Source organism: Myotis myotis, unplaced genomic scaffold (assembly GCF_014108235.1).
Source record: "Myotis myotis isolate mMyoMyo1 unplaced genomic scaffold, mMyoMyo1.p scaffold_m19_p_17, whole genome shotgun sequence".
Lineage (NCBI taxonomy): Eukaryota > Metazoa > Chordata > Mammalia > Chiroptera > Vespertilionidae > Myotis > Myotis myotis.
In genome coordinates, this window is record NW_023416321.1 from 32405387 (window position 1) to 32427802 (window position 22416).

Sequence of the window (22416 nt, forward strand, 5' to 3'; positions counted from 1 at the left end):
TTCCATCCAGAAGTAGTCTATTTCCTTCCTCTTGAACTGGACTTGTTCTTGTGCCTTGTTTGACCAACAGAATGTAGCAGAGGTGACAATGTTGTAACTTCCAAGGTTGGGTCCTGAAGATTCCATTTTTACAATCCTGGAATGTTCTACCTCAGAGCCCTGATGTTGTGCTGTGAGAGGCCACACAGAGGAGACTTAAGGCACTCCAATTAACAACTTCTGTTGAAATCCAAGCCAACAGCCAGCACCACTACTGCTATGTGACCAAGTCATCTTGGACCATGCCAGCTCAGATAAGCTTCCACATGACTGCAGTACCAGACAACAGCATATAGAACAGGAAAACCACCCAGCTGAGCCCAATCAACCTATAGACTTGTGAGAGATAATAACTAGTGTCTGTTTTAAGCCACGGAGTTTTGGGGCAGTTTGTCAGCAACAATGGCACACAAAGGACAGCTCCTCCAGGTGTTTTACTGGGATTACTCAAGCATCCTAGACCCCTGGCTGCATGGTTTTGGTTCACTTCTGGCACTTCTCATGCTTTCCCTTATGTGATAGTTCTCTTACTTCTTTTATTAGAGGGACCAAGACAAGGGTTGAATCTCTTCCCTCTTTGTATCTTTATAAGAGGTGTACACAGTAGCTACTCAGTAAGTCAATACTGAATCAAAATTAAAGCTGTGTAGGGCTAGCCTTGCTGATTCTCCAGGTGATTGATTTCCATTAAGGTTATACCAAGATCCATATGAGCCTTTATTAAGTCCTTGGGAGGCTCATATTTATAATGCCTATACAGTAGTTGTTCTCAAAGTGTGGTTTCCAGACTGGCAGCATCATTTGGGAACTTATTAGAAATGCAAATTCTGAGACCTCACTCCAGATTCACTGAATCATAAATTTTGGGGATAGGCCTCAGCAATTTATGCTCAACACCAAAGTTTGAAAACCCCTGCTATACAGAATAGGCTACATTTATGCTTAAGAAATTCTTACATTTGGTTCCTGAAGGTATTTACTTGGAATGGTAAGGAGGAAATTTTTCTTCAAAGAATCCGAGATATTATAAAAACAAACAAACACACTCGAAGGTTGAGTGTATAAGGACACTCCTTCAAGTCCCAGGGCTTAATGCTCTCCTGCTTTACCGTTTCTACTTAAAATAGCCTCAGGCTGGCAAATTTTCCTAGCTCCATGCTTCCCCAGAGCCCTGAACATACATGTCAGGATGCCCAGCAAGCCTCATTGTTCCCTTTCTTCCCTGTTACCTTGGTGGGATCACAGGAGGACCTGTATCAGGAAGCAGAAAACTGGAGGCACACTGGCCTGTGCGGATAGGTCTTCAAGCCCTGGAGGACCACAGGTGAACATCACCTGTAATGTCTACCTTTGTTCTCTCCAATGTATTTCTGCATAGACCAGACCCAAACTAATGAAATGCACACATGTAATTTGCAAAGGTCTACAGACTCTGCTATGCTCCAGCAGCTGTTATATTAAAATTAACCCTGAAAAGGCTGTCATTTCTGATTCTGTTTTTCATCATTTCTTTTCAGAAATCTGCCTACTGGCTTTGAACCAAGATACCCTACACCACATGTAAAGCAGAGAAGGGCAAGGCAAGGTGGTACAGGCTTAGATCTTTTTACCAAGATGTGAATGGCCTCCTGGTTACCCTTCATGCTTCCCCTAATCTATTTCTAACTCTGCTGGCAGAATGGTATATTTAAAACACAATTCAGATCAGATCACTCTCCAAATTAAAATGCCCTTCAATAACACCCCATCCATTACAGTTCAAGCTCCTCAATGTTGTAGATAAGACCCCGTGACCAGAACCCTGCCTCCTTCTCCAGCTCCATTAAGTCTGGTGGCCCCCCCCTACACAGCCTATACTGTTTCTCAACTCTGTCTCTGCTCATTCCAGGGCCACTGTTCACAACCACTAAAGCCAAGTCTTTCCCCACTCCTTCACCTGGTGGACTCATCTTTTATAGGGGCTCAAGTCAGGTGTTACCTACCGGAAGCCTTCTCTGACAGCCACCTGGCCACGGTGCTTTCTTGTTTCTCTTTCTTTTTAAAAATTGATTTTTAGAGAGAGAGGAAGGGAGAGGGAGAGAGGAACATCTCTTTATGCATTCACTAGAGGCCTGGTGCATGAAATTTGTGCACGGGTAGGGTCCCTAGGCCTTCCTTCCCCAGCTGCGGGCTAGGGCCTTCCTTCTCTCCGCGCCGCCCCCTAGTGGTCAATGCATGTCATAGTGAGTGATCGAACCCCTGGTCTCCTGAACTCTCAAGGGGATACTTTGCATATTAACCTTTTACATATATAGAAGATGGGTTGATTCTTCTATGTGCCCTGACCAGGGATCAAACCTGAAGCCTTGGTGTATCTGGGCGATGCTCTAACCAATTGAGCTATCTGGTCAGGGCCTTGTTTCTCTTGTGTGTCAGTTTAGATTTTTTAAAAATATATTTTTTATTGATTTCAGAGAGGAAGGGAGAGGGAGAGAGAATCATTGATCAGCTGCCACCTGCACACCCCCTACTGGGATTGAGCCTAGCAACCGGGCATGTGCCCTTGACCAAAATCAAACCTGGGACCCTTCAGTCTGCAGGTTGATACTCTATCCTGAGCCAAAACGGCCAGGGTGAAATGCTTAAAATTCTTATTAAGAGGCTTTCAAAAGTAGCTCCTGATTGGTTTCTAAAAGTTCACTTTTAGAGATACCAAGTTTAAGAACACACATTTTTCAGAATTCTAGATTATGGCCACAGGCTCCTCTTGTCTGCCCTAAAGTATGGGATGAGGACTGTGAGTTTAGGGAGTATGCAGGGAAGTTAGAGGGTTATCTCCAAGATTAATGTAGAACACTTAAAACAGTAAGGCCTTGCTGGGATTTTGCTGCTTTCTTAGAGACAGAACATGCATCTTGAAATACATTTGAAAATGTGGTTATCTTGAGAAACAGTAATAAAATAATATCTAAGATGGGACTGAAAAGGAAGGAAGGTCTGTCTATGTTTCTAGAAAATGATCATCATAAGCATAGCTGGAACACAGGAATTGCCCATCATAAAGCTTTCTCATAATGATGATTCCTCTTTGCTACTAGCAATTCCTTTCAAGCAATTTAGATGGCAGTTTTTCAATTCAAAAGGAAAAGGATTTATGAAATGCCTCCAGGAAAGACAGACTGTCACTGGGGTAAAAAGCTCAGGAACCAGTTCCAGAAAAAGGCTGTTTTGCAAATAGACTAGTTCTGTTCCACATTAAATATTGTCAACAGGGAAAGGATTCCAGAGAGAAAGGAAATTCTGCCTCAGGGGACTCAAGTACACATCCTGAGAAGTTCCCCACCTCATCCACCCACCTTAAAGCTCCTACCCCCATAAGAATGACGTACCCCTAAGTTTAGTGTGCAACTCTGAAATAATTACAGGCGCACCTTGGAGATGTTGTGGGTTCAATTACAGACCACTGCACTAAAATGAATATCACAATAGAGAGTCATGCAAATTTTTGGTTCCCTAGTACACATAGTAGTTATGTTTACACTATACTATAGTCTTTTTTTTTTAAATTTTTATTTATTGACTTTAGAGAAAGGCAGGGAGGGGGGGGGGGAAGAAACATTGATTTTGTTGTTCCACTTATCTATGCATTCATTGGTTGATTCTTGTATAAACCCTGACCAGGGATCGAACCCACAACATTGGCATATTAGGATGACACCTAACCAGCTGAGCTCCCCGGCCAGGGCTATTAAGTGTGCAACAGCACTGTCTAGAAAAACAAAAACAAACCACTATATATATATGTATATATATATATGTTAAAAAATACTTCGTTAAAAAATATGCTAACCATTATTTGAACCTTCAACAAGTTGCAGGGTTTTTGCTGCTGGAGGGTCTTACCTTCATTTTGTAAAAAACAACAACACAGTATCTGTGAAACACAAGAAAGAGGAGTACAATAAAAAAAGGAATACCTATACATGTACTTATGTCAGATTCTTGAAAATTAATGATATGCTTGTCAAGAAAAACAAGGCTCTGTCCCAGCTCCCTCTCATCCTGATATATCAATGAAGACAGGGTGCCAAGGGCCATTCTCTACTAAAGGAAATAATTAAAAGCTAAAAGTCAGGTAGTGCTGAAATTATTCTATCCGAGTTTCTGTAAGCAGTGAAAACCATGAAAATACTATAATGAGCCAGTACTTCCTAATCACTAAAGTTAGAAATAGCACAGTGATATTACATTTAGACAGTGTATCACAGTTCACAAAGTGTTTTCACAGATGCTCTTATTTGATTTTCACCACCATACTGTGAGAATTAATTATTATTCCCATCGCACAGGTGAGAAAACTGACTTATCTAAAGCCATGTAGCTGCCCTAACAGGTTTGGCTCAGTGGATAGAGTGTCGGCCTGTGGACTGAAGGGTCCTGGGTTGGATTCTGGTCAAGGGCATGTACCTTGGTTGCGGGCACATCCCCAGTAGGGGGTGTGCAGGAGGCAGCTGATCGATGTTTCTAACTCTCTATCCCTCTCCCTTCCTCTCTGTAAAAAATCAACTAAAAAATGTATTTAAAGCCATGTAACCAATAAGCAGCAGAATTAGAACCCAAGTCCTAACAGGTTTGGCTCAGTGGAGAGAGCACTGGCCTGTGGAATGAAGGGTCCCAGGTTCGATTCCAGTCAAGGGCATGTACCTTGGTTGCAGGCACATGCCCAGTAGGGGGTGTGCAAGAGGCGGCTGATCGATTTTTCTCTCTCATTAATGTTTCTCTCTATTCCTCTCCCTTCCTCTCTGTAAAAAATCAACAAAATATTAAAAAAAAAATAGAACCCAAGTCAGTTTTCTAGTTCTTTCACATCTTGAATTCAAACTGTTTTTAAAGACTGTTCAGTAGTTCTCTTATTTCTAAGGAACACATTAGAATATCTACCAGGGTATCTTCCTCAACTTCAAGGTCAAGCATTTCCTTCTTCATCAGTCAATATTTATTGAGTTCCCACTGCTTACTAACCAATGCCACAATGGAGGTGCCACATTGAAGAAAGAATATAAAGCAAACAAAGTTATGATCTACCCCATCAAGAAACACAGCCTTTGAGGAGAGAGGATCAAGGTCATTTGTCCATTCAAGCATTTATTGGACATTTATTTCATGCTAGGCAATATGCTAAGTGGTGAGATTTCAGACATGATCCTTGCTCTCAGGGATCAGAGACTAGAGACAACATGAAAAGGACAGCTGGCAATGCGACCACATACAATCAACTACAAAGTGATTCTTGCCGTACAGACTTATATAAGACTCAATTGCTCATGGGTGCCAACCTCAGCAAAGAGCCCCAGATGTTTGGTTACTAGGTACATGAAGGTGACAGTGGCCTTTTCTCTACTCTCTTTCTACAATCCAGAGCTACTCAGCAAATGATAGTTCAGCCAGTGATCCTTTAAAGAGGGCAAAATTAAGGATCTCAAGGTATTCAGAAAGAAACTATGGTTTTAGAAGCAGGTATATTCTGAATTTTGAAAAGCTACTTGATAAAAAGAAGGTTCTGGGAGTGGGAGCATTTTTCTGAGAATCCACGTTTAAGTCTATCTAGCGCATAATAGTATTTGAGCCTTTAGATTTCTTCTAAGGACTGTCCAAGTCCTGAGAAGGAAGGTGAGTCCTGGAATAGTTGGCTGTGGTATATGAGCAGGCTTGTCTTGGGAAACTGGTAGCCCTTAAGCTAACAGGCCAAGGACCTCTATTTTCTGGCTTCCAAAGAATATGGCCTATATAGTACTTTGAGATAGGTACTCTTCTCCACGGCAGAGAAGGTACCCCGTGAGGATGGAGCTTCTGCAGAATACCTTCCCCTCTTCACTGCTTGTGGATGTTTCCTTCAAGATCACTTGTTGAAAAGCGCTGGACTGCAAGTCCTGGCTAGAAAGTGCCTGTTCACTGCTTTCCAACTCCCTATTTATTTTAACCACTGCCCAATCTTAAAAGACATTCTGTTAGCTATAAAATAATTCATAACAATAGAACTCTAAATCTTCAGAGATTATACAATTAAAGTATATGTGTCTAAGAGTTTGGTGTAGTTTTCTATAAGGCCTAAGAGGCCTATAAACTATTAACAGTAATATCTGTACACCAACCAACTAGAAAGCTGGTGAAGGACATTAATTTTTCAAAAGTAAAACTCTTCAAGCCAACCTCTGCAGTAGGACTCTAGCATCTAGACTACCATAAACAAATCCATTGTTGATAAGGGTGTTTACATAGGTCTATTTCAGAGTTATCGAAGAGAAAACCACAAATACACACCTCTCAGTTAACTGTAAAGCCTGCACTGACAGACCCCTCCATGTCAAATATTCAAAGCCTACAGCCAGATGACTCCAACTACAGCTAAAGGACAGCCCCAATTTTAATTCAGAAAGCCTCTTTCATTCCCTAATGAGGCTGCAGCTCACCACTGCAGGTGGAAGATATTGGTAGTTGTCATGGTTCTTGGCTCTCTAATTAAGAGGATCTATTTCAAGTCGTACCCTAGTATGGCTGATCTGAGTCTAACCTCACTCATCTCCCTCGCTTATTAATGCACGTGAACCTGCACGACATTAACATTTACTTCAGATGTAGTCCCCACCAGTGGGACCTGTTGCTCTGCGTTAATTATCCATCCAGCGCAAGCAGTTTTTCAATATGGAACTGGAAGGGAGCAGGGGGAAGGGAACAAAAGAACAAAGGAGGGAAGGGAGAGGTGGAGGAAGAAAGGGAGATAGGGAAGCAAAAAGACCGCCTTTTATTTCAAAGACCTATTTTTTACATTACAACACGCAGATAAAAATGGTGTTGCGTTCTGGACTTGTTTTTTAAAAATATATTAGGTTACTGTCCATCCAGCTAAGTGACATTGACATTTTAAAACTTGAGCCAAAGGCAGCCAGAAAGACAATATCATTTAACCAAATTAAAAGCTTTAGTGTATGTCTTAGGACAAAAGGAAGCAAGTGGGTGAAATATATTTAAGAAAAAACACACTCCCATTTTCTCTTCCCAGGCTGACAAAATATTCTGTTTAAAACAAACACTTAATAGGAACACTATGTAGACAACATATCTACACAATATACTAACAGTCTTCCATTTGGGTTGTCTTCTAAAAGAGGTCGGTTGCATGAACTGGTAGAGTCCCTCCTGTCAGAATCCATTGATTCTCCAAGCAACAGAAGCTCTCTAGCCACATATGGCAGTTTGAGTTGAAATAAAATATCAGTTAAACTAAGAAAGATCTCAATGGCCCCCTACCATCATCTGTATACCACCTCCCTTTAAAAAAAAAAATATTTTATCAATTTTTTACAGAGAGGAAGGGAGAGGAATAGAGAGTTAGAAACATCGATGAGAGAGAAACATTGATCAGCTGCCTCCTGCACACCTCCCACTGGGGATGTGCCTGCAACCAAGGTACATGCCCTTGACTGGAATCGAACCTGGGACCCTTCAGTCCACAGGCCAACACTCTATCCACTGAGCCAAACCAGTCACAGCCCACCTCCCTTAAAAAAAAAAAAAAAAAAAAAAAATATGCATATATGTGTGTGTGTGTGTGTGTGTGTGTGTGTATATATATATATATATATATATATATATATTTTTTTTTTTTTTTCCAGAGAGGAAGGGAGGAGAGAAAGATAGAATCATCAATGATGAGAACCACTGATTGGCTGCCTCCTACACACTCCCCACTGGGGATCGAGCCCACAACCTAGGCATATGCCCTTGCCCAGAATCGAACCCAGGACTCTTCAGTCCGCAGGCCAACATTCTATCCACTGGGCCAAACTGGCTAGGGCACCATCTCCCTTTTTTGATGGTGGTGGGGTATTCAGCAAGCAAACAATAGCACTAAACAGTTTTGATTTTTAAATTCATAGTTCATGGATCCCATTCATCCACCTGAGGTCCACTACCAGATAAAAATCCTACAATTATATTTAGTGGCATTGTGTAATACCAACTGCAAAAGACAATACCATACATGTTCAGAACAGGACTACTCCCTCTAACTGGCCCTGCTATCCTCTGCTAGCTCCGGAAATGTGTTGGTACCAGCCAAAATGAGAGTAAAGGTGACTACTAGCAGGACCACAATCAGGTTTCAGCCTCCCAGCAGCCATCTTTTTTCAGTTTGTTCTAAATTTTTTACTTTTTAAAAATTGATTGCAGAGAGGAAGGGAGAGGGGGAGAGAGAGAAACATTAGTGGTGAGAATCACTGATTGGCTGCCTCCTGTATGCCCCCCATTTGGGACTAGCCCACAGACGGGGCATGTGCCCTGACGGGGAATCGAATCATGACCTCCTGGATCATAGGCCAATGCTCAACCATTGAGCAACACTGGCTGGGCTCCCAGAAGACATCTTGATCTATAAAGGGACCTATGAGCACAGAAAACAAGCCTTTTACAAACTGAAACCAGCTACTGTCCTGGAAAAGCTAAGAGGCCCTGGGTGAAGTTTAACTTGAAAATACATTTTAAAATGTAAATTGAAAGCTGTATTAATATACTCAAATTTAATGGTTTAGGTTTTGAGGGAACAAAATTTAATGAAATTTAAATGGCAGCAGAGCCCTAACCGGTTTGGCTCAGTGCGTCGGCCTGCAGACTCAAGGGTCCCAGGTTTGATTCCGGTCAAGGGCATGTACCTTGGTTGCGGGCACATCCCCAGTAGGGAGTGTGCAGGAGGCAGCTGATCGATGTTTCTCTCTCATCGATGTTTCTAACTATCTCTCTCCATTCCTCTCTGTAAAAAATCAATAAAATATATTTAAAAAAAAAATAAAATAAATGGCAGCAGAAATAGTAAGCTTCCCCTGGACACTTGTGTGGTCACCAGCTTTTATCTTCAAATATGGTACACCTTTCAAAGGCAGGAAAGATGGTCACATTGAAGGATACTGGAGAGATGAAAGCACAGAGAAAGTTCATGGGGGTGGAGGGGGGGGGGGGCGTTGTCCCTGAACCTTAATACCTTACTCTCCTTCATCCCAGCTACTGACTGACTCAAATACAGCTAACACCACAAAGTAAAAAATACAAGGACTGCTGGTTTTCATGCAAAGCCTCAGTAGCAATGTTAACAAAAAGACCAATGAAGTGCCAGGCCATTACAAATACCCCATTGAGAAACTTAGCTAGTTGCGTCATTTCCACAGGCTACAATCCTTTCAAACTAGCTGACTGTGCTCCCAAATTTTAAGTAAAGCTGGCCTGTGACATCCTCCCAGTGAAGGACACCTGGGGAAGAGGGTTACAAGTTAGTGCACGGAAAGGAGGGAGGGAGGGTAGAGCACCAACAGTTACACCAGGTGTTTGCTTCTGCTAACTTCTCTATAAGCTGAGTCCAGGTGCTTACAGGGCCTGATCTATTATTACTAGTTTGGCTATTCTTGCAATTCTGGCTTCTCTAGAATGGAAAATGGGCTTACTACAAACATTTTTTAAATGGGCTCCATTCATCCACCTCATGATAGCTGTAGGAGCCCACCTGTTCTGGAAGAGTCAATATTCTGGCCTCAACAGTCACTGTGTAACACTCCTAGGGAACATGCCATTGAAAAGAGGAACCAACAAAACTGAGTACTGTTCTGTGGCCAAATTTTAGTGGACTATCAAGAACAAAGTAATACTCAGGCCACACTATTCTTACAGACATAGCTCAGGGAATCTGGACCAATTTACATATTTTTTTTTAAAAATACTTTATTGATTTTTTACAGAGAGGAAGGGAGAGAGATAGCTAGAAACATCGATGAGAGAGAAACATCAATCAGCTGCCTCCTGCACATCCCCCACTGGGGATGTGCCCGCAACCCAGGTACATGCCCTTGACCGGAATCGAACCCGGGACCCTTCAGTCCGCAGGCCGACGCTCTATCCACTGAGCCAAACTGGTTTCGGCCCAATTTACATCTTATATATAGATATAGAACCTAAAATTCTATAAAGACTAGGAAAACTAAGAAAATATTAACAATGTCTTTATTTGAAATCCTACTAAAAACAGGGTGGGACAAAAGTAGCTTTACAGTTGTGAATATGCGAAAGTTTATTCTTGTGTTATCATTTATTCATTATTGTATTATTTTCCATACAAACTGTAAGCCATGTTTTGTTCCACTTTGTATATAGAGAACAGGTTTCTACTTAAGACCCAGCTACTTTTCCCTAAGGAGAATTTCTGCTTCATTTACTGACAGGGTCTTCTATTAAAAAAAAAAAAAGGAGGGAAAATGCTATTATTTGGGGCAAAACAGCATAGAGGTTATTCCTTCCTTCTTTGACCACTATTTTCTCCCCTCCCCCAATTTTACTCATAAACTTCAACACTTCCCCCGCCCTACATGACTGAAGTAATCTCCTGGGCATGCTGTCAAACTGTGCCGTCGTGGTTTGATGCCACAGCTAAGTGCTGACTTGGGCTGCTGAAGCCTTCCAGTTATACCCACAGTGACCTATTTAGGAGTTGAACGTACTTCTCAGAGACAGAGCACCATGATTTTTCCCTTTGGCCCAGTTTTCTTCCTAGATGGTCCCTAATCAAAGAACAATCATCCTAAAGACCTGAATATGTGCACAAAAATGTTAAGATATTAGAAAAGCTTGTATGCAGTAGGCACACAAGCCTTTGACATGAGCTCTTTCCCATAACTTAAATTGCAGACACTTTACTTACTATTCAGCTTATATCCACAACACCTACAAACTACAGCCTGCACTCAAAGATGCCTGATATTATGGAATTAGGCGTTAGAATTTAGTTAGAATTGCTAAGTGTCATCTGTGCCAGGCAAAACCGGAAGGGCTACAGAAGGATAAAGTAAAACAAGAAAAAGCAAAACAATGTTTATAAAAAGGCCAAAATTAGTGCCAGAATTCTCCCTAATTTAAAATGCTCTTTGAAAAAATGGCAAGCAAGCTCAAAGAAAGCTGAATGTAGTAAACCTATGTATAGAACTATGAAAAGTTACAGGTTTATACACATTTAATGGTGTATAATTTTCATAGTGCATTTTAACCAATAATTGATGACCGTCAATGGAAAAAGTACACGGTGTAGTGTCCCTCTAATGTTTCCAGAGTTTCGTTAAAACCAAGAATCAGTAGAGCTCTGATTTAATTCCCATGTTCAGTGGACGTGGGAACTAAAAAGCTACCAGCTTGTCACAGCTCATAACTGGTGGAACGCAGAACAAGAGCAGCTCCACAATGCCCAAGTTTGTAACGCAGAGACTTATCTAAATCCACTTGAAGTGCTGTACATTTCATTAGCTTCTTGCAGACATGAGAAAAGTAATACTCAACATCCCTCTGAATATCACAGTTGGATAAAAGCCTGTAAATGTGCTTGCATTGTCAAAAACAGGATTCCACCCTGGAACTCAAGCTTTCTAGTAACTCTGAGCGGTTCCCCCATTCCTGCCTGGTCTAGAGGTGAAGTGATGTCTTTGGGTTATGGTTAAATTCAAACCCTGCAGAGAGTCCTTTTTTGCTCACTCAAGCTTATTTCAAAAAGAGCCTCATGCAGAGCCTAAATCAGTGGACTGATGGCTTGGTTTAGGCATGGAGTTTTCCTCTGCCCTGCAGTCACTCTCTGTCTTTTGTCCTTTCAAGACTGGGAAACATTTTCTGAGAGATATGCTGTACAATTTGTCAGAAAACAGGGGAAGGGCAAAGATTAAACACCAAAGCCATTAACATACAGGAAAGCAAATGTAATTAAGAGGGAAAGGAATGGTCACTCTGTGTTTGTATTTTTTTAATTGATTTCAGAGAGGAAGGTAGAGGGAGAGAGAGAGAGAAAAATTAATGATGAGAATCATTGATTGGCAGTCTCCTGCATGCCCCCTACCAGGGATCGAGCCTGCAACCCAGCCATGTGCCCTTGACCAGAATCAAACCCAGGACTCTTCAGTCCTTAGGCCGACGCTCTATCCACTGAGCCAAACTGGCTAGGGCACTGTATGTCTGTATTAACAAAGGTACCATCCACTTGGAAGAACCCAGACATAATTTCTGTTCCCCAAACAGTGTTTATCTTTGCACATTCTCATTTGTAATACCATTAGTATTATGCACCCGTGAGCAGAGGAAATGGGTCAGCCTCTGGCTTTCAAGTACAGATGCTCCTTGACTTAATGATGGGGTTAAATCCCAATAAACCCATTGTAAGTTGAAGCTATTGTAAGTCGAAAATGCATTTAATAAACCTAACCCACTGACCATAGCTTAGCCTAGCTGGTTTCTACTGAATGTGTATTGCTTTTGCACTATAAACAAAAATCATAAGTTGACCACTGTAAACCAGAAACTGTAGTTTAGTGAGCATTTAGTACACAACTGTAAAAGGGAAAGGAGCTCTTTGAATGAGTTGAGTTTTTATTAGATAATTTTATCAACCTGAAGGTGTACTTGGTATTTGCTTATTGTGAATTCACCAACAGCTCTATATAGTAAGTAGCCAAGTTCCTCTTTGCTGATGGGTAAAATCAATGATTTCTCCTTTTATCAGTGTCTATTGTTTCCTTCAGTGTCTTTTGCCTCCCACACAAATGTGCTAAAACATCATCTTTATTCTTATTTGCTGAGACCTACCTAGATTTAGAAATAACCTTAGGTTTAAAAGATAAGGATTTTGATATCCATAAGAGGTAGGCAGAAAAAGGAGTCACCTTATTCTTAACTGTTCTCGAGTCATGGGAAAAGCAGTCAGCTAGTGACCTGTGCATGCGTGCTGGGCATGGTGACAAATCCGCAATACCAAAGTGCCTTTCTGAAATTTGGTCTAGGACTTGCACTGAATACAATGTCCTCCTCTTTCAGGAAACTGGCAGGGGGACAGCTGTACTCTTGTCCTATCTCTTGGGAGGATAGCATTATGCAGAGGTGCTCTTATAAGTGTCACTCATTCAACGGCAATGCAGCTGGCCATGTTGTACTCCCTGGGGACTCTAAGTAAAAGGAAAGCACAGTGGAGGTGGGAAAACAAACTCCCCCTCCCCCCCGCCCCCCTGCTCTGGTCACTTAAAACTCTGGTACCTTAAAATAATGCATTTCCAGGAGCTTGTGCTACATTATCATAAGTCCATCATAACCCCAACCAGAATATTCTACTAGGGTGACCTGCTTAACTACACACCCAAGGAATTGTTTTATACATGCTAGTTCAAAGATGGATTTCAACATTCTTTTTTTTTTTATTTAATATATTTTTTATTAAGATATTACATATGTGTCCTTGTCCCCACATTACCCTCTACCCCTCCCCCCTCAACATTCTTATCTATAACCAAAAGCAAACAACATTCAGCTTCATCTATATTCTATTGCCCTGTCTCTTGTAGAAGAAAAGATGTACCCATTTCTGTTAATTAGCAGGACAACTGCATTTCTAGGTAACAAAAAAAATCCTCTTGGGAACATCAAAGCAGACTGTTTCTTTTTACAAGTTATATAAAACCTGCAGGCAAATATTCTCTCCCTATTTATTGCTACTTGGGCTTACATAAAGACACATATAAACAGGTGAGTTCACCAATGTACAAAAATCTTTTTGTCCGTGTTAACTGGTTCAAAAGACAGCTCATTAATTGATTTGAAGTTATTTCCACCCCAAGCTGTTACCAATCAAACTGAGGCAATTAAAATCTTCCCCCTTGCCACCGGTTTGGCTCAGTGGATACAGCCAAAGGGTCCCCGGTTCGAGCATGTACCTTGGTTGCGGGCACATCCCCAGTAGCGAGTGTGCAGGAGGCAGCTGATTGATGTTTCTCTCTCATTGATGTTTCTAACTCTCCTCTCCCTTCCTCTGTGTAAAAATCAATAAAATGTATTTAAAAAAAAATCTTCCTCCTTACACTAGGAGCCCCCATGTATGAGAAGTGCCTATACACAGAAATTTTCTATTGTGGCTGGTGGGTGCTGGGTGGGCATCCTGCTTAAGGCAGGTGGCGGATTTTTTTATATTTCCTCTAGGGTAACTTTCAGCCTTAGACTTCTTTGTTGAGAAGGGTCACTCAGAAAAGTTGAAACAGCAACACACCAAAGCACATTGTAAGGTTCTCTCCACTGAGATGCACCATCTTGACTGCAGTTCACAGAAGAAACAGTTTACTCACTGTCATTACATAGGTTATACAGGCATAGACATTAACCTGTAATTAAATCTACCATCTTTCTCTAGGTAAGACTCAAAAGTTGAAAAATAAAAAGACAACCCATAAATTGTGAGAAAATACTTGCAAATCATGTATCTGACAAGGGACTTGTATCTCTAGAACATATAGAAAAACCCCTTAAAACTCAATAAAAAAACAACAAAAATCCCAATTAAACTTGGACAAAGGATCTGAATAGACATTTCTCCAAGAAAATATACAAATGGCCAATAAGCACATGAAAAGATGTTCAATCTCATTAGCCAGCAGGAAAATGCAAATCTAAATCTCAGTGACATAGCACTTTGTACCCACTGGATGGCTTTAATCAAGAAGACAGATAATGCCCTAACTGGTTTGGCTCAGTGGATAGAGCATCGGCCTGCGGACTGAAGGGTCCCAGGTTCGATTCCGGTCAAGGGCATATGCCTTGGTTGCGGGCACATCCCCAGTAGGGAGTGTGCAGGAGGCAGCTGACCGATGTTTCTCTCTCATCGGTGTTTCTAACTCTCTATCCCTCTCCCATCCTCTCTCTGTAAAAAATCAATAAAATATATATATATATATATATATATATATATACACACACACACACACACACACACACACACACACACATATATATATTAAAAAAAAGAAGACAGATAATAACAAGGGTTGGTAAAGATGTGGAGAAACTGGGACCCTCATACATTGCTGGTGGGAATGTAAAATGGTGCAACCACTTTGGAGAATAGTCTGGCAGATCTTCAAAGGTAAAACGTTAGAGTGACTTAGCAATTCCACTCCTGAATATACACTTAAGAGAAATGAAAGCAGATGTTCACACAAAGAACTTGCACATGAATGTTCATAGCATCATTATTCATGATAGCAAAAAGTAGAAACAACCCAAATTTTCACCAACTAATGAATGAATAAATAAAATGTATTATAGCCACACATAGAATAGTATTCAGCCACAGAAAGTACTGATAAATCCTACAAGGATGAACCTTGAAAACTCATTGAGCCCTTTTGAGTATCACTTGCAATTTCATTCAGAGCTTACCAAAACCCACTGTTTCATTTAACACAGGACTATTTGAATCCCTTTTCAGTCCAAATCAAATAATTTTTTATTTTACTTTATTTTTAAATTTTTTATTTATTGATTTGAGAGAGACTAAGAGAGAGGAGAGAGACATCAATTTGTTGTTCCACTTATGTATGCACTCATTAGTTGCTTCTTGTATTTGCCCTAACTGAAGACAAACCTGCAATCTTGGCATATTGGGGACAATGCTCTAATCAACTGAGCTACCCGGCCAGGGTGCAATTTTTATGATTTGGCTGTCAAAAAATTCTTTTGGAGACATACTTAAGAACGTAAAATAAATACAAATGCATCTCCATATTAAAAATAAAGGCTGTGCCTAAAACATGTCTTTACACATTTACACATGATTGAGGAGTATTACCTCTTTTCCCACTTTTAATACTTCCCATGCTTCCCTTTTTCAACAAAAGCCATCTGAGTCACAAACATTTTGTGAGCAAACAACTCATACCAAATATTATTCTTATATTTTTAAACAGTGATTATCCTTTATCCTTGGATTAAAGCACTCATGTAATAAGAATTAGTCCCTGAGCCCCATCATAGGTTTACAAAGCATACATGTGATATTGAGTTGAAGGTGATTGGCAATGGACCCTCCCTGTTTGAGTGGACCACTTAAGAATACTACAAATGCAATTTAGCAAATGCAAAAGTAAATACATAAAATACACATAAAACCAAATTAGGTTTATTGTTCAATCATTTTACTACTGAGGTTGCAGAGTAAGGGGAGGCAGTCCTGATGCTGCCACCTCCAATTCTTCAGTGCCAGGCTTCTAAGCACTTACGATGTCAGAAACAACAGACTCATAAGATAATGTTAACATAAATGTATTTTAATTAATCTCTTGCCTGACACTATTCTAATGAGGAGCTAAATACAACAAAATCAGAAAAACCACCTCCTTAAAAGTTCACATGGCAAATAGTTTCTGTAAGGCAGTTTTCTACTCTGTTTGAAACCTTTCTTGTTATGACTCACTGAAAATTAAATATGCAAAACTCCAAGCTGAGCTTAGTTTTGCCTGTGCACAGAGACCTTTTTACTCTCATTCTTCGAAAACCTCATTTTGGATCTTGCTGCCAACACCAGAGAGAGGAAAGCGGCCAACAATTCCAAATATAACATGCGGAGGCAAATGCTACAGAAATCTGTCTGACGGGAAGCAACCATGCTGAGGTCTGCTGAGGTAGACGCACTTCTTAATCAGACCATTTTGGTCCCTCAGTCTGGAGCAAAATGCCATGAGAAAGCAATCAGAGGAAACCATCCAGTTTCTAGACAGCCTCATTATCAATGCCCTATGATACTCTACCAGTAAGAATAATTCTATCCATCTCAAACAGAAAGATGGGTCAGTGGCAACTAGAGCTCCATCCGTTATTCTAATATTTTTTAAACTGATGTTTTAGGGACCAGTCCACGGAGACCAGTATTTTCAGAAGGCTCAACTTATGGCATGACAATTATAATAAAGGTCAGGCTCACCAGGGAACACTTAAAAACATATCTCTTTCCAACTCTCCAGGGGCAGGTTTAGTAACCCCTGCTACCACTCCGAATAATTGATAACCAGTTAAACTTGGATAAAACGATTATACTATCACTTAAACAAATATGAAAACATCATTAGCTTCCCAAGTTTAATTCTTTAGTGAGTTAATGGTACTGAGTACAGGAAAACTCATTTCCTCACCCAGATCATTACAGAAAACCCAAAAATAGGACTCCCAGTCTAATTGGGAAAAGGACTGTTCTTCATATAAAGCACTGACCCTGAGACAAGACAAGACAATTAAAACAGCTTATTTGACCAGTCATTTCCTCCAGTAGTTTATCTTAGAAAAATCCCTGGTGGTGGTGGCTGTCACTAAACCCAGGAAGTAAAGTTTGCCTAGAATCACTTCTGGAACATTTTACTAGATCCGGTTCACTGTGAGGCAAGCTGGCAAGGCGCACTGGAGACTGAAAAAGGACTTGTCTCAGAGCCTTGAATGGAGACCCACAGTAGCACTGCAGTTAGGACCTACAGGGTTTGCAAAACTCCACCTTCACTCTTGTACATTCTGTACATGAGGAAAATTATCACCCTATGCTTACCTAAATAACCCAGTCTTAGCTAGTTAGAAAGGGAAGCAAGAGAAAATATAACCATACCTTCTAACCTCATTCCCACATGGGTCAAGAAAGCAATGGGACAAGTTAAGGAGAACACACTCAGGAATCGAAATTTTCTGAGACCATTAAGTAACCGCTGGACCTAGCCACTTCGGTTGAGATGGCTAACGAAGCACTTCACTTGTGCTGGAAAGAGCCTAGGCTAGGAGGCAGGAAAATGGGATAAGCCACACTTAAAACAAGGCTTCCTGTTTTTGTACCACTATCTAGAATGTTTTGTGATTTATATAATAACTCAGATAAGCTAATGGTACATTCAGTACCGGCATCTTCAAAGGGGGAACTGGAGATGTGAAACAAGCCCTACCTCGTTTACTAGGATTCTCAAATCTCTGATTACCAGTTCCCATTCATGGTCTTGTAAAAAGTATTCAATGAAATGCACAGTCTGGCAAGGCTGAATCTCACCAACAGCTAAAAAAAGTCCTCCCCCCTCTCCTCTCAGCTAAAGTGGAAACTGCTAATTGTACAACTTGACAAGATTTAGACTCACCTAATTAAAAGATTCAGAGGTTAGATTTTAGAGTTTAAAAGTCCAATGTCAGGCAAAACAGTACACTTTTCCAGGACTAAAGTTTCTAATAAACAATTTCAGTTTTATTAAACAAACGAGACTAAAAACAATAAAGAGCTTATCAAATTTTCACTCAATATGGTTAACACTAACTTTAAGAAGTTAGGTAAAACATTAAGCCATATTTAAAATCAAGCAATCTACAATTCAGTCCTGGTGTATGTATTAAGTAAGCACAATATAAAAAAATGTAAGCAACTGGGAATAACTTGTAAGAAACGCAACGTATTCAGGTACAAACTGTTTCCATTGGCAAGAACAGAACAGGAAACTTGCCGAGATTTTTTTTCTCCAGGTGAATTACAACTTATAGGATAAAAAGGATAAACCCACAGACCCTTCCTACTGGTATTAGTCATTTCATAATAAAAATTTTAAAGCTAGCAGCAAAGCTTCCTCCAGGATAATCATTTTTGTTTCTGCAACATTACAAGCCAAGATGGGGTGCCCTCCTGGACAAAAGTATTTTGGGAATGGTAACTGGAGCTTTCTACATAACTTCTGACCACAGACTTAATTTGCCCAGGATCAATCATCTGTTTAATAGGTGTTCCAAAACCTGCAATTAGTGTAAGTATACAATAGGTGCTATTCCACAAACTGAAACATGGAATTTGAATAGAATTGTGTACAGTCCTAAGGAAAACCTCATTAAAAAAATTTTTTTAAACAGGGCTAAACAAGACAACATGAAAAAAACGGGTGGAACAAACCGCCCCTCTCCTCCCCCCTCTCTCTGCAGCCTGTCTCTTTCCACAACCGCCCATTCAGTCAACTGTTGCTGAAAAACAGAATGAGACCCAATCTGGGTTCTATGAGCAAATTACGGGGTTTTCTGTGGAGGGCAGAGGTGATTTCTCCAGGCAGAAGCTGGAGTATAAACTCTTCTTGGCCTGACTGTTCAGGGCTGAGCTGCTGAGGAGGATCAAGCATCGGGCCATCAACCCAGGTCCCTCCCTCTCTTCCCGTGGTCTCTCCCCTCCCCTCGAGTTCAGTAAGGGGGGTGGTGGTGTAAAAAAAGCGCACAGCTTCCCATCTCTCCGCTCCTTAAAAATGTCCTTGCGGAGCCACCGCATACAATCCAGCCCCAGCAGCAAATAATCTTGCAGTGAAGGGTTCGCCGATCCAGAGCGGATAAGTGAAATCGGCGCCCAAGGGCAATTTTAATTGTCTAACAGGGCCCGATTTCCTAAGAGGCGGCAGCACGGGGCGGGGAAGGAGGAGGCAGCTTCGAGAGGCAACAGGGGGCAAGCGGCGGCAGAGAAAGGGGACCAGAGCGGTGAGATCCCAGCCTCGGCCTCCGAGGAGCTTCCGCAGAAAGGACCCAGGGGCTAACCCCACCGTTCCCCGGGAGGCGTTTGCAAATCATATATGCAGCCAAAATGGCGCTGAGAATAAAAATATAATTTAAAGACAGGTCGCCATATTGTAAACAGAGAGACAGAGAAGAGGCGGACTCAAGAGACACCCTCCATGCTTTCTTCTACAGCCGCAAGCGCCCGGACGCCGGGTCCCGGGGTCTGGACCTGGGCAGCCCTGGCGGCCGAGGGTTCCGCGCACCCACCCGGAGGAGAGCCCGGCCCGGCACGACCCGAGCCCGAGGGCGGCGGGCGCGCGAGCGAGCGAGCGAGCGGCACAGGGCCCAGAGCTCCTCCCCTTCCTCCCCGCCACGGCCGGCCGTGCCCGGCAGGCTCAGTCCCGGCTCCCTAGCGACTTCCAGTCCCAGATGGGGTTCTCCTCACTCCTCCCAATCCCCACCTCGGGGTCCGGACCCATCGCTGCTCCCCACCCCCACCCCCCCAAACGGCCAGAGCCCTGCATACACCTGGGGCCGGGAGGCGCTCGCCCCAGCGGCGACAGAAAGGCATCTAGCGGCTGCAAGCGCCCGTTATTTGGCAGGCAGGGGTAGGCCGGGTGAAGGAATGTGCCAACGAGGGTCCACCATGGGGCTCCCAAGGTGTCCGCAGACCTTACCAGCACTGAAGGTGGAAGGCGGCAGGGCAATGGTCACAGCACAGGAGGTCACCCCCTTCTTTGCAGCTATCGCAGCTGTCGTGGTTGGTGGCCCTGCCGCTTCTCCGGGGTTCCTTCTCAGGCTTCCGACTCCGCTTTTCGGCCTCGTCCGTCTTGGGGGGTGCCAGCAGCGCTTGGATTTGCTGCACACACATACACACGGCGTGTGTGCACACTCGGAGCTCCCGGGCTGCCCGCCGCCCCTCCGGCGCGGCTTCTCCGTCACCCACCCCTCTCCCCCCTTTTGTCCTTCTTCCTCCCATCCAGGCTGCTCCCAGAACCTCTCGGCCCCCGGAACCAGGGGGAGCCCACCCTAACCGTGTTCCTGCAGCACAACAAGGAGAGCAGCTTCTTCCAAATGGGGAGAATCAGGGTAGGGGGATGGGGAGAGGGTGCGCGGTTCCCAGCTCGCCACTTCCTTGTATGGACAGTGGGGGACTCCAAGCTGGGCTCTGGAGAGGCCTGAAGCCCGGTACCCGGGCGTGCTGGGGAGGGGGGTGGGGAGCACAAAGGGGCCGACAAGAAGGGGGTGGGGAAGCCCGCCGGTGCAACGAGATGGAGTGGGTTGGTGCTTCGGGAGAGCAAATCGAGGGCGGCGGGTGGTGAGGCTGCTGCAAACGTCCTCGGAGGCTGCGCTCGGCCCCCTCGGATTGCAAAGATGGGAGAGTCTGGGTGGAAAGAACCCCCCTCCTCCCCCGGCCCACTTGCGCTTTGTGGGGCGGAGGGCGGAGGTTCCCTCCCGGCGCTGGGGGAAGGGGATGAGGAGGGCTCCTCTTACCTCCATCAGCCCCCCTGACGTGTCCAAGTCGTACACGATCGTCTTGGTCTCCATTTTCTCCCACATTCATCCACCTCCCGGGCTGGGCGCTTTCTGCTCGGGCCCCCCCAACCCCGGGGGGAGGGGGGAAGCGGGAGGAGGGGGCGCTCCTGACCCCGGTCCCTCTTCTTTTTTCTCAACACAGGTCCCGACTTCCTTGCCCTGGCTCCCCCCCACCCCCCGGCCCCCAGTCCCCGGGATGGCAGCGTCCTCCCTACGGGCCGTGAGGGGGGAGCGGCCCCTCAGCCCCGGCCCAGTGGCTGACTGCACGGTGGGTCCCGGCTCCGGGGGTCAGGCCTCGGCGGGGCCTAGTCCCACAAGCTAGAGCCGGCGCTGGCGACCGCTGGTCCGGCAGGGAAGGCTGGCGGGCGCTGCCATCCCGGGGTTGGGGGCTCGGAGGGGGGGTGAGAGGTTAGGTGAGGTTGTGGTACGTGAGGTGACTGCGGGGAGGGTGATGAGGGGTGGTCCCCGGGCTCCGCCTCTCGCCGCCGCCGCCGTCTGCGTCCCGGCTGCCGCGCACTTGGCGCAAACTTACCGCGAGCGCCCGCAAAGCCACCCGCGCAGGCGCCCGGGGATCGCCGCTCGCCGCGCGCAACCGCAGTGACAGCCGGCGGCCGGGCTCCCGCGCAGCCGCAATGAGGGGGTACCCCCCAGCGCGCAGCCGCGCTGGCATTCTTCTGAAGCGCCGAAACCCTGGCTTTTTTCCCCCTGCGCCAGCGCACTGAGATAAAAGGGCGGGACCTGAGGAATCGCGCAGGCGCCTGGGAGAGCGCGTAAGGGTCATAGCGCAGCCGCAGAAACAGGAGTACGCTTCATCCATTGGGGTTTGTATATGGACCGAGAATACGCTGTTCCTGCGCAGGCGTGTTGAGGATGTTCCTCTCCCGCCTACAACACAGCCAGCTCTCACGCAGGCGTATTGTCACCTGCAGGCCCTAACAAGAATGCTTCTCCTTTCGCCATTTTGGTAACGGGATATAGACTATCATGTCCTTGGAATCCTCAGGCATGAACAGGAAGGATAAGGTGTGATGTTGGCTGGAGCTGGTAGGCTGTTGGTGACAGCAGCACTCCCAGGGATGTTGCGCTGGACTGTTTCGTTCCAGCGTCAGGTGTGGCTGGACCAGGCGCCATATTCTTAAAGAGAAAAGAAAAGCCATTGCGATGGAAAACGATGCTTTTGGTGTCGGGTTGGATGGCTCAGTTCCCACTTCCCTCCCGTTCCCCACAGTTAATTTTAGTCTTAGCATCTCTGCCTTGCGTAGTGATGACACCATGGAGAGTTTCGCATGCCTGTTAGTACCCTCTTTTGATCACTGTCCATGAGAAATGCTCAAGAGGAAGCCAAAAGCCAAGAGTTTATAATGTTGACAACGCCCAGCTACCTGCCTACAGTGGACTTCAACTCCCAGTTTGCAATGCGCAAGGGCTCCAAAAAGCTAACGGGAGCGCACTGCACCCTGGGAGGAAAGCTCGCGATGGCTCTGGTGGATT

General features: G+C 44.0%; 1 protein-coding gene across 11 annotated transcripts in view; it reads right to left on the reverse strand.

Moving 5' to 3' along the window:
* Positions 1 to 21529, reverse strand: part of PHF12 (PHD finger protein 12) — a 42535-nt gene extending 21006 nt beyond the window's left edge. For 3 of the 11 annotated variants that reach the window (XR_004972889.1, XR_004972890.1, XR_004972891.1), the window contains exons 1-2: positions 20884 to 21529; positions 20067 to 20248 (exon numbers count right to left, since the gene is read on the reverse strand). Coding sequence is in view for 5 of the 11 variants with exons in the window: in XM_036340762.1 (XP_036196655.1) it covers positions 20067 to 20368 (302 nt within the window). In the remaining 6 variants the exon portion in view is untranslated. Of the gene's footprint in view, positions 1 to 3868; positions 3916 to 20066; positions 20828 to 20883 lie in introns of those variants that run through there. The other 8 variants (XM_036340765.1, XM_036340763.1, XM_036340767.1 and 5 more) reach the window with 6 other exon arrangements.
* Between the last annotated feature and the right edge of the window lie 887 nt (positions 21530 to 22416).